Below are 13,587 nucleotides of genomic sequence, written 5' to 3'. Positions count from 1 at the left end.
ATGTAAATTGGGACGAAGGGCGCGTCTCGTTATCCGTGACACTGTTAACTCTCCGGCTCTCGGTCCCTTCACTGAACAGAGCAGACGCAGAGAGACCATTTCCGACCATGTCTCCAAATGCACAAGTGAGTATCGCCTGATTATCCGTCCGTATATAACGGGTAATAAGGTGCACCATCTGTGGGTTTATGAACGCAGTCCTATAAAACTGCTGGACCAATGCAATAGCTGACATTTAAACCGACGGATAAGTGTTACCCTTAAACATGGAAAAAGCAGGTTCAGCTTCTCTGCAGTGCGCTTCATCAAACTCCACTACAGATGTGCTCGCAAATATATCGCACACCTGGAATCAATTTTAATTCATCCATAACTACACCAGCAGGACCCTACACCCATAAACAGATGATTGTTCACTGATAGTTAAATGATTCTAGTGAGGGGTTGAATATGGACCGATGTTAATGCAGCTCGCGCAACATCTAAATGTTCCTTTAACATGCTCAGTGCTCGGTTTGCATTCTGCCGGTCATGCAAATGACTCCGGGTCAGAAGTGTCCACCAAATGAATACATTTAAATGCAACACAAACACTTCGGGTTATCTAGTTTCTTGGATGGTACTGAACATGAACTCAAATCTGAGCTGATCATGCCCCCAAATATATTAGTCCAGAATTTCTAACTGTTGCTGTGGAAAACCGCAGAAGGTGTGAAGTGATTTAGCGCATCGTGGCTTTTTAAAAACAGGCACATTTCCCTCCAGCTATCGATTTCAAATCAAACAATAAAAATGTCACACCAAGAAGGCAAATAAGTCTTCCCATCACCCCACTCGTCTGCCCTTCCACGTGAAATATGGGCCGAGTTGTAAAAAAAATAAATCATTAACACGAAGTTCTTGTTGCTCAATTTGTGTTTAGCTCGATGTCCTCGTTTGACATTATCCAGTCCGTACAGGAGGTTTTTTTTGTGATTGTTGCGGCCAAAAATGTTCGATTTTGTTGCGTTTTCTTTGCGGAAAACTACTCGAACTGGCGAAATTACAACCGAACTGAATACTTTCACAGTGATGTCTGTTGGTAAATGAGAACTTTCAGCTATACGCGCTTGAACCGAAGAGTGCTTTGGCAGAATGCACGTCGTGATGACGTTACACGATGCGTCTCGACCCAAATCTCCGTAAAATCAGCGGAAGTCCAAGCGTCTCCGAATATCGCAGCGTTCGTTTGGTTTTGCGTTCATTTCTACGATCGCAAAAACCCGTTGGGATCGATTATCAGAGCATCAAAGACAAACCTATTCTATCCTAAGTCCTAAGCCTAAATCCTAGCCTTAAAAACTACACCCATGGTTCATATCTTTTGTGCACTTTTCTGGCCACAAGCTTCAGAAGGTTGAAATCTGGTGGGGAAAAGAAACTGTTCTACGTACTGACAAAACGGGCTTGAAACTTCACTTTGCGGTTAAAAGATGCGGAAGAAGTTCTGATTAAAAATGCTAAATCATGCTAGGAGTAGGAAGCATGACCAAAGGCAGCAGGAATCAGTGAAATTAAAACGTAATCCCGGTCACGCAAGTTAGAAAACATGAGTGTGTGATGAAAGGATTTGAGAGGAACACTGACTAGGACTGTTGGTAATCGGAGTTGCTCGACTGAAAATACAGTCGATGTTCCCAGTAAACTCTTTGGGTCCAATTTTCCTTTCATCTACATGTGAAGGATTTACTCACCATGATGTAGTGACGCTGCATCTCAGATTTCTCCGTAGCCAGTTTATCACACTCCAGCTTCAGACTATTGCAGGAGAGGTAGGAATGCACACACACACACACACACACACACACAGAAAGGGGGGGGGAAGAAGAGAGAGCACTTTATGAGGTTGTTCACCAAGTCAGCACATGTAGTAAATAGAGTAATACTTCTCCACTGAGTGAAAAGCCTTGAATACTAATTTGGATGTGTGTGCAAGTGTGTGTGTGTGTGTGTGTGTGTGTGTGTATGTGTGTGTGTGTGTGTGTGTGTGAGGCATCGCTGAAACGAACCGTGCCAGTGTGTATGCGTATCAGGTACAATATTTACATTTGAGCCTGAAGTTACTGTGAAGGGGGAGGTGTCACTCTCTCACACTCACACACACACACACACACACACACACACACACACACACACACACACACACACACACACACACACACACACATTTCTTCAGGCTGTCATTTCCACTTCACCTAATCCCTCTTACCCAAGAGAGAAGGAAAAAAAAACATTTCTATCACCATGACAACTGGTTCTCACTGCTACCGCCACCTGATTGGTCAGTACTGAACAAAAGAAACGATTGGTTGAGCGAAGAACGTAACTGTTAATACAGATAAGGAATGAAACCGAGCGAATGAACTTTCTCTTTTCAACTTTTAAACGTATTGGCGAGGCAGCTGAAAGACTGTAGCAGATCTGACATCTCAACACGGTTCATCCTCTCTTCCTCGCTTTCTTCCATCGCTCCACTCGTCCGTCAGGGCCGGGTGACGTTCAGCTGAAGCAGCCCTTCAAACGGCCTTTGTCTTTCAGTGACTTTGAGCAATAGAAATGAAAAACGAAGCTTTTTTTCTGCGGTGACCCACATTTTCAGAGTCTCATGTGTCTATGAAGGGCTGCACACACTTGGGATGTGGAAGCAAATTACGCTGATCCAAGTCTGTTCAAAGTGCGAAATATTTATGAATTCAAAATTTTTAAAAAAAGATTAAAAAAAAAAAAAAAAAAAAAAAAAAAAAAAAAGTGTTTGACTTTTGTTCTAAACTTCCTAAACTTTTAACTTTTCTAAATAACCCTCAGAAATACGCCTTGCGCTGTAGAATACTTAGCTTTAAATAAAAACGGGGACAACTACAAGGACAAGTTTGTACTTTCAACAAGATATTACTGAGTAATATTACTGAGTAATAAATAAAACAAACATCATGATATATTAAACTATTATACTGCACCATTGCATATTGCACCAGAACGTCATAGTGTTATCGAATGAATTAAAAGGAAAACTCCTAGTGTGAAAAAAAGTTTTTTGTCTGTTTTGCGAATTTTTCTGCATATTTGGCCATTTTTGCCCAAATATTTTAGGCGATCAAAATTTTCATGCATTCCGTATACAAAATGTGAAATATTTCTATATAAACAGTACTGTGCAAAACTCTTAAGCACCCAATTAAATATAAATAATATTTTTATATATATATATATATATATATATATATATATATATATATATATATATATATATATATATATATATATATAACACACATGCAGTGTAGCTCTGCTGATATTGTTCCCTTGTCTGTGGCAGTATAAAGTTTCAAGCTTATTAATATTCAAATCCATTCAAACCCAAAATATACAAGTTAAATAAAAGTACATAGGTAAATATTTTTAAATAGACAAGTCATTTAAATACAATTTACATTTTACACTCCGGTACAATCCTGTCTCACATACCTGTGATATTGTGCTTGGAGAAACTGGAACTCGTCTTTAATGCGGTCGCAGGAGTCCGAGGTGGTGAACTTTAGTGGTTGTGCTGATTGAGACGCGGCCTGGGAGAGAGAGAGAGAGAGAGAGAGAGAGAGAGAGAGAGAGAGAGAGAGAGAGAGAGAGAGAGAGAGAGAGAAAGCAAGACTTTGAGGATTTTTAAGACTCTTTTTAAGACGCTCTGAACACAGATACTTTTCAACAGCTATGAAACTAAACCTTTACCGAGATTCTCTCTGTGACTGCGGTCTGGGATGGGTTGTAAAGTCCTTTCTAAAGTAATAAAAATGAAAGTAAAACAGGTTTCAAAGCGCACGTTTTTGGAAACGATGCCACTATTGTCTCCGTGTAAACGCACAAAAACGAGAATCTGTGAAAACGATGACGTCACGCGCGCGTCGTCACGCGTTCAGTCTTTATGCTTGCACACGAGTACTTCAAAACAACCCGCGAGATATTTAAAGATACAGGACTGTGTTTGTGCTTCTCCAGAAAAGTGAAGATTTACTGCATCACTACTACACATCTGTTACATACTGCACATTATTAACCCACATCTACGCCGACGAAGTTATTGAAAATCTTATAATTATCTTTGTAATAGTCTGTTTTGGAGTGTATCTGTATGCTTTTATTGCTAATAATATATAGAACGCAGACTGACTGCCAGTGTCTCACTATTTGATTCGTATTTGCAGATTTTGTTCCATTTTGGTACAGCAATGGTCAATTATTAGTACTTAAACATGCACTATTTGGATTTTTTTATTCAGTATTTAAAAATGAATGAGCTTTGTTAACAGAATTCTGACCTGGAGAACACGAAAAGCTAAACGATGAGGCTGAAGCCAGAAAAATCCATTTGCACAACGAAACCCCCCCCCCCCCCCTTCATTCACATTTCATGCATATTAAATGATATGACATTAGGGACGTCTCAGCGTTTATTAACCAAGAAAAATAAGCAGAATCTGTGCTTCACAAGCGTGAGCTTTCACAATTCCTTATGACAATTAATCATTTTCCAAGTCTAACTATCGAGATTATAAGTAACTGGAAACAGAACATTTTTGTACTCCACGTAGATCATAATCTATTGAAATATTTTGAGAAATATAAACCTTATTGCGCTTTTTTTTAGCCAGAAAAACCGCAGCTCCTCCGCTTACTTGTATTTGTTTATAGGGCAGTCTTGCCCGGATGGATCAATATGGCGGACATGTTGACGTGAACACTTATGTGCGCAGGTGTGTGGTGCTTCTTTACAAAATGACACCGCCACCTACAGGCCTGGCATGTATAATACAGCGCTTTTAGGCGTTTTCGCGGATCCGTGTGAACGGGGATCGTTTTGACAACGTTGTCGTCTGGACGCGAAACTTTTCAAAAACACAAAGGAAAAACCTTTCCGTTTTTAGTACATTTAGTACATACCCTAAAAACACAACAGTTTAAAACGTTTGAAAATGATGAACTTGGTGATTTCTTTAGAGAACATTTACACAAATAAACAAGGACCAAGAGGGAAAAAATCTATGAATCACGGAGTCAGTGAATTTGACTCAGTGAATCGATAAAATCCGATGACGTCATAAGAGCCTGAAGGTCCTCGTTCCTGATGCAGTGTTCATTTAACACCAGCTGTTTTTTATTAAATTGGTTACAAGTAATAATAATATTTGTGATTCACTCCAAAAAAGTACATCCTGTATATTTATCACAATATTCATATTATCACATTATTCCCATATTAACATTCCACACCTCTGACATTATTATCTATAATCACAGTAAATGCCCTACTAAATGCCCTGTACTGTAAAAACAGCCTGTCAGGAAATTTCCTCTTTGTTCTTTTTGAAAAACTTGATTAGATTTTTTTTGTTCCATGAGTGCACGTATCTGCCAAACAATCTTCCCTGCATGTGTGTAGAAACCTGAGTCAAAATGAATCTGTATTTGCTGCGTAGGCCAAATCTGTGTGTGTGTGCGTAGTAAAGCAGTTTATCCCCTGCAGTGTTCTGTTGTGTAGCTCACAGCTTCTCCTCTGGGAACCCATTGTTCCTCTACACTCCACAAACGCACGCACAGGGACACACACACACACACACACACACACACACACACACGCACGCACAGAGACACATACGCACGCACAGAGACACATACGCACGCACAGAGACACATACGCACGCACAGAGACACATACGCACGCACAGAGACAGAGACACATACGCACGCACAGAGACAGAGACACATACGCACGCACAGAGACACATACGCACGCACAGAGACAGAGACACATACGCACGCACAGAGACAGAGACACATACGCACGCACAGAGACACATACGCACGCACAGAGACAGAGACACATACGCACGCACAGAGACACATACGCACGCACAGAGACACATACGCACGCACAGAGACACATACGCACGCACAGAGACACATACGCACGCACAGAGACACATACGCACGCACAGAGACACATACGCACGCACAGAGACACATACGCACGCACAGAGACACATACGCACAGAGGAAAAACACGGACACACGCACACGGACACACACGCACACGGACACACACGCACACGGACACACACGCACACGGACACACACGCACACGGACACGGACACACGCACACGGACACACGCACACGGACACACGCACACGGACACACGCACACGGACACACACGCACACGGACACGGACACACGGACACACGCACACGGACACACGCACACGGACACACGCACACGGACACACGCACACGGACACGGACACACGCACACGGACACACGCACAGACACAAGGACACAGACACAAGGACACAGATCTGTGTGAGAGTTGAGTTCAGGCAGAAAACAGGATTTTTAATGGAATTAAAAAGTCACAGAAATGAAAGTTCACACTCTCAGTGGTAAAAATGACATTTTCAGGGTGAAGTAGTAAAATGCTGCTTAACTGGAATCAGAAATGTTTGCTATTTTTTTTCTTAAATATAAAGTAAAACTTATGACGACAGATCATCCGTCATTTAAACTGTAGTGATAACGTACCGAGCGTGAACACTGACTGTCTGCCCTGCACACTGCGGACGCTCGACTCGGTCCCCAGCAGCTCTGCTTCTCATTCCACAAACCTTTACACTTCTGATGCGACCTGAGCACCAGGTAAAAATCCACCGGCCTGAACTCGAACTCCAGCATTTTAAACACGCCATTTTACACAGCAATGTAAACACCCTGTAGTGCTCAGCACAAAGACGTCTGACATTCAGCCACGAAAAAATAAAGACTTTGATACATCCGGAATTGTCCTACATAACCTCCGTCATTTTTGGAGAATAAGTAAACAAATACACACCCAAGAAAGTAAGTAAACAAGTAAGCAAGAAAGAAAGAAAGTAAACAATTAAGCAAGCAATCAAGTATGCAAGTAACAAAAAAGAAAGTAAGAAAACATAGGTAAGTATGTAAGGAAGCAAGTAAACAAGCAAGTAAAGAAAGTAAACAAGTAAAGAAAGAAAGTAAGTAAGTAAACAAGAAAGAAAGAAAGTAAGTAAACAAGTAGGTAAGTATGTAAGCAAGCAAGTAAACAAGCAAGTAAAGAAAGTAAACAAGTAAAGAAAGAAAGTAAGTAAGTAAACAAGAAAGAAAGAAAGTAAGTAAACAAGTAGGTAAGTATGTAAGCAAGCAAGTAAACAAGCAAGTAAAGAAAGTAAACAAGTAAAGAAAGAAAGTAAGTAAGTAAACAAGAAAGAAAGAAAGTAAGTAAACAAGTAGGTAAGTATGTAAGCAAGCAAGTAAATAAGTAAGTAAGCAAGCAAGCAAGAAAACAAAAACAAATTTCTTTCTTTCAAGCAAGTAACCAAGTAAGTAAACAAACATCAGATCCAATGCATAATACATAAAAACATCATAATTGACATAATTTACGAAAATGAAAACATAGTATTAAAAAATGTAAATGTATTCTAAAAGTAGAAATTCTGACAGACGTTTTATAAACACATTGACAAAATTATTATCATTTTTTTAAACATACATTTTTTTTTTTGTGTCACTTTTCCACCCTTTTCTGATTTTGCCACTGACTTCTGGATTTGGTTTTTTAGCAAAAATGAATAAAATAAATAAATAAATAAATAAATAAATAAAATCAGTATATCCCCCCCCCACCCCCACAATATAAAAGGATGATGAAACTTTCTATGGACGACTGACAAATCGTAATATTGGGGACAGCGTTTCTTCCCTAACGTAAACCTGAATAAGAAAGAACGTGAATTAATTCATAACTTCGTTAATTAAATTTTTGATAAAGTACATGGTCTAAACTACAAACAAACAAACAAAAAAAAACAACAACCTGTCACTTAATACGGCGTAACGACAATTCTGACATCTGTGTGTCTATTTTGACCTATAGAAGGTTGGTGATCTTATAAGTGGGAAGCAAGAGAAGAGGTGGTGTGTGTGTGTGTGTGTGTGTGTGTGTGTGTGTGGGTGTGTGTGTTGCTAGGGGACTTTGCTGAAGCCCTCAGTAATCCCACTCTTGCTCTGCTACCATTAGAAATCAATTAGAGAGCCGTGCTGCAAAAAATCATCAGCCTCACCTGTGACCCACACACACTCCTACTACAAAGAAAGGAATGGAAAAGAATGAGATGAGGGGAGAGAGAGAGCGCGAGAGAGGGAGAGGGGAACTGCCAGAAAGAAAGTAAGAGAGCCTGAAGGATGGAGAGAGCTTAAATGTAAAAGAGAACGAGATGGAGAGATGGAGATTGCTGTTTTCCTGCAGGCCCTTTTCTCATGCTAATGAAGGGCTTTGGCCTGTGTGACCCAGACATCTGCTGCTGCACTGTGTGTCAAGTATATACACAACCACGCACACACGCACACCTCCATGTTCTTGAGGACTCCTTTGTTTCATCAAATAAGGGCAGTGTGTGTATGTGTGTGTCGGAAAAGAGAGGGGAGGGGAGACACACTTTCGCAGGAGGAAATCTTTGAGTAATTACTCTTTTTGAACGCAGCGTGCATGTGTGTGTGAACACCATGCTTTGACAGGATGACTGATCTCAGTGCAATTATTGCTTGTGGGGTGTGTGTGTGTGTGTGTGTGTGTGTTCATAAAAAACATTGGCAGGACTGTGTACAGAGCAAGCTATGGTACTCAAACCTTTTCAGTGTGGAAAAACCCCTGTGTGTGTGTGTGTGTGTGTGTGTGTGTGTGTGTGTGTGTGTGTGAGAGCGAGAGGGGAAAGGTTTCCTGCTTGCCAGAGGAGGTCCTGCATAAAAACGTGAATTTCAACAAGTTTGCTTTAAACAAGCGAGATACAAATGTGTGTTCAAACAACAAAACAAAACAAAACAAAAAACCCCAAACCAGTGACGTCAGAGTGACGCTAGACGAGTTTCATTAAGTGCTGCGGACACTTAAGCGTCGGATTTGCTCATTTCCGACCCGACGTACTATCTAATATTATTCAGAATGATATAACCGGTGGTAAAGTGTTGATTCATCTCGTTTAACAGCGGCTCTGTGCTCGTTCTAATACGTTAGTGTTTCCATAGTAACCACTCGTTTACCAATACATGACGAATAAAAAACCGGATTTAAATACGTGGTGCTATTTAACCTATTAATCGTCGATATGGCGACGCTTAAGATGTTGTTCATTTAACATCTATGGAAGGAGTCTCCAGTGTCAGTGAATTTTCCGGCGTAGGATTCAGCGCTTTCCATTTTCTCTTCTCTGGAACAGGACAGACGGGGGATAAAAAGAGCGGGAAGGATTGAAACGTTTATAGCCGCTACGACGTGCTTGCTAAGAGCGATGAACTCGTCTCGCGTGTGTTCGACGACAACCAATTAAAAACACAGACATGTCGTTCGTTAAGTAATGAATGGAATCGCCGGCTAATTCCTGTGGGTATAAGAATAAATAAATAAAACCCACTTCAGGACACACTTCATATATCAGTCCACATCCCACCACCTGAACGTTGATTCTTTTCCTAGAAGTGTGCTCCTTCACATTGTGAACGAAAGTGTGCCGCGTTAACTCCCTCGATACAGCGCCGTCACGCTTCTGACGTCTCACACAGCTTTCCAAACGATGCTTTCTCTACTACTAGTACTGCAGACCGAGCTCGATAGTCACCTGGCAATCAAAAAACTGACAAACGGCCTGACTCGAAGGTCTTTAGATCACAGTGAGACATGTGTTTGACAACAAAGGATGTAAAGCACCCTAAAAAAAGAAGAGAAAATGAAGACAAAAGAAGGCGGCGAAGATGATGGCGGAGAAGAAGGTGAAGTAGGAGGCAAAGAAGAATGCAAAGGAGGAAAAGAAAAGGGCGAAGAAAAGGGTGAAGATGATGAAGAATGCGAAGGAGGCAAAAAATATGAAGGAGGTGAAGGAGGTGAAGGAGGAAGCGAAGAAGATGACAAAGAAGGAAGAAAAGAAGAGCGTGAGGAAGAAGGCAAAGAACAACGCAAAGAAAATGGTGAAGGAGATGATTGGGTTAGGGTTAGAATGCGAAGGAGGCAAAGAAGCAGGCGAGGAAGACAAAGAAGAAGAGGAAGAAGACGACGACGAAGAAGAAGGAAGTGAAGAAGAAGAGGAAGAAGGAAACGAAGAAGATGAAGGCGGCGAAGAAGAAGAGGAAGAAGGAAACGAAGACAATGAAGAAGAAGAGGAAGAAGGAAACGAAGACAATGAAGAAGAAGAGGAAGAAGGAAACGAAGACAATGAAGAAGAAGAGGAAGAAGGAAGTGAAGACAATGAAGAAGAAGAGGAAGAAGGAAGTGAAGACAATGAAGAAGAAGAGGAAGAAGGAAGTGAAGACAATGAAGAAGAAGAGGAAGAAGGAAGTGAAGACAATGAAGAAGAAGAGGAAGAAGAAAACGAAGACAATGAAGAAGAAGAGGAAGAAGGAAGTGAAGACAATGAAGAAGAAGAGGAAGAAGGAAGTGAAGACAATGAAGAAGAAGAGGAAGAAGGAAGTGAAGACAATGAAGAAGAAGAGGAAGAAGGAAACGAAGACAATGAAGAAGAAGAGGAAGGGGGAAACGAAGACAATGAAGAAGAAGAGGAAGAAGGAAGTGAAGACAATGAAGAAGAAGAGGATGAAGGAAGTGAAGACAATGAAGAAGAAGAGGAAGAAGGAGGCGAAGACAATGAAGAAGAAGAGGAAGAAGGAAACGAAGACAATGAAGAAGAAGAGGAAGAAGGAAACGAAGACAATGAAGAAGAAGAGGAAGAAGGAAACGAAGACAATGAAGAAGAAGAGGAAGAAGGAAACGAAGACAATGAAGAAGAAGAGGAAGGGGGAAGCGAAGACAATGAAGAAGAAGAGGAAGGGGGAAACGAAGATGACGTAGACAAAGAGGAAGAATAAAGCAAAGAAGACGAAGAAGGAGGCGAAGAAGACGACGAAGAAGGAATCGAAGAAGACGATGAGACAAAGAAGGAGGTGAAGAAGGAGAAGACAATGAAGAAGAAGAAACGAGGGTTTTCTAAAGACGCAGTGCCCTTAAGTTTTGGATTTTACATTAATTGTAAATTTATTATTTTTTTTTTATCTCCATCATCTTTCCTCCTGTCCATGAAAGCTGATCCTTTCTGAAAACATGTAACATTGGATACTGCGTCTTTTAATATATTTGACTTGTACTAGGTTAAATGCGGAATAGGAGTGTCCTGCTATCAGAGCCGACGCTGGTCTAAACTGCCAGATCAGGTTTTTTTAAACGTGAACACGGACGTAAGCTCTTAGAGATATTACTGATTACACCGATCCCATTTCTTTTTCCATATTTCAATACCAAAGCTCTTAGTATCTCCCATACCCGATACCGATCCTTCACCGACATCCGTACGTGTCCAAACCGAGTCAGCACTTCCTGCCTTTACGGCTGTTTTCACACTCGCTTTGTTATTCTAGAGTCAGGGCCATTTGCATCCAGAGCTCAGTACGTATGGTGACGTGAGAAAGCTGTTTCTGAGTCTGGGAAAACCGATCTCTGTTCCTCAGAGGCGTGGGGGTTTGCTTCTCCTCAACTCTGGTGCGGTCTGCGTCGGGTGTAACAGGGTCGGATCAACACGTCACGTTACTTCCTGTTTCGGGATGCCGGAAAGAGAGTCGATTACTGATGTATTAAAAAAACGGACTTTGGTAGGTCTGGAGAACGGTATTTAGCTCACCTTTGTGGAACAATTGCTTGCCCAGAGAGTATTGGCCAAAAAAATTAAAAATAACCCAAAGGAAACGCATTCTGCGAACCCGAAATCTGAAATCGCACGAACGGTCCAGAAGGAAGTCTTCAATGTGGAAGCATTGTAAGTCAGGGGTACTCGAATCTAAATCTCTGTGGTCCACGTACCAAATTTCCACAGAGCTGAAGTAGGACAACTGACGTAGGCAAACGCACGTCCCATCAATTCCAGAACTACACAGCGTCTGGAGCTTCACGTAACCGCTCTTAGCAATCGTCACCGTCTCGTTGCAAATCAAGCACATAGGTTTGGTGTTATCGCCAGGTGGAATAAACACACACTCGAATACCTTAAATCAGTCCGGACAGGATTTCACGCTTTCGAGTGTTTTTGCGGTTATCGCGGTCAGAAACTCAACTTTTCACATGGGGAATGCGAATGTAGTTTACGATGTACGGTACATCATTGCATCTTAAGGGCTACGACTTTCATTTTCTTTTAGAATTTTTATTATTATTTTTTTAAAAAAAACAAACATACACCTCAGGTACTGTTCCGGGTTAAAGATAGACACTCCGGGTACTGTTCCGGGTTAAAGATAGACACTCCGGGTACTGTTCCGGGTTAAAGATAGACACTCCGGGTACTGTTCCGGGTTAAAGATAGACACTCCGGGTACTGTTCCGGGTTAAAGATAGACACTCCGGGTACTGTTCCGGGTTAAAGATAGACACTCCGGGTACTGTTCCGGGTTAAAGATAGACACTCCGGGTACTGTTCCGGGTTAAAGATAGACACTCCGGGTACTGTCCCGGGTTAAAGATACACACTCCGGGTACTGTTCCGGGTTAAAGATACACACTCCGGGTACTGTTCCGGGTTAAAGATACACACTCCGGGTACTGTTCCGGGTTAAAGATACACACTCCGGGTACTGTTCCGGGTTAAAGATACACACTCCGGGTACTGTTCCGGGTTAAAGATACACACTCCGGGTACTGTTCCGGGTTAAAGATACACACTCCGGGTACTGTTCCGGGTTAAAGATAGACACTCCGGGTACTGTTCCGGGTTAAAGATAGACACTCCGGGTACTGTTCCGGGTTAAAGATAGACACTCCGGGTACTGTTCCGGGTTAAAGATACACACTCCGGGTACTGTCCCGGGTTAAAGATACACACTCCGGGTACTGTTCCGGGTTAAAGATAGACACTCCGGGTACTGTTCCGGGTTAAAGATAGACACTCCGGGTACTGTTCCGGGTTAAAGATACACACTCCGGGTACTGTTCCGGGTTAAAGATACACACTCCGGGTACTGTTCCGGGTTAAAGATAGACACTCCGGGTACTGTCCCGGGTTAAAGATACACACTCCGGGTACTGTCCCGGGTTAAAGATACACACTCCGGGTACTGTTCCGGGTTAAAGATAGACACTCCGGGTACTGTTCCGGGTTAAAGATACACACTCCGGGTACTGTTCCGGGTTAAAGATACACACTCCGGGTACTGTTCCGGGTTAAAGATACACACTCCGGGTACTGTTCCGGGTTAAAGATAGACACTCCGGGTACTGTTCCGGGTTAAAGATAGACACTCCGGGTACTGTCCCGGGTTAAAGATACACACTCCGGGTACTGTCCCGGGTTAAAGATACACACTCCGGGTACTGTTCCGGGTTAAAGATAGACACTCCGGGTACTGTTCCGGGTTAAAGATAGACACTCCGGGTACTGTTCCGGGTTAAAGATACACACTCCGGGTACTGTTCCGGGTTAAAGATACACACTCCGGGTACTGTTCCGGGTTAAA

General features: G+C 42.0%; 1 protein-coding gene across 2 annotated transcripts in view; it reads right to left on the bottom strand.

Moving 5' to 3' along the window:
- chico overlaps nt 1-13,587 on the bottom strand; it is a 33,707-nt gene that overhangs the window by 10,087 nt on the left and 10,033 nt on the right. For both annotated transcript variants that reach the window (XM_017495728.3, XM_017495729.3), the window contains exons 2-3: nt 3,505-3,602; nt 1,734-1,797 (exon numbers count right to left, since the gene is read on the bottom strand). In XM_017495728.3, coding sequence (XP_017351217.1) covers nt 1,734-1,797; nt 3,505-3,602 — 162 coding nt within the window. The remainder of the gene's footprint in view (nt 1-1,733; nt 1,798-3,504; nt 3,603-13,587) is intronic.

The sequence above is a fragment of the Ictalurus punctatus genome, chromosome 20 (genome assembly GCF_001660625.3).
Source record: "Ictalurus punctatus breed USDA103 chromosome 20, Coco_2.0, whole genome shotgun sequence".
Classification (NCBI taxonomy): Eukaryota; Metazoa; Chordata; class Actinopteri; order Siluriformes; family Ictaluridae; genus Ictalurus; species Ictalurus punctatus.
The sequence above is the reverse complement of the archived record's forward strand: the minus strand, read 5'-3'. Positions and strand labels throughout refer to the sequence as shown.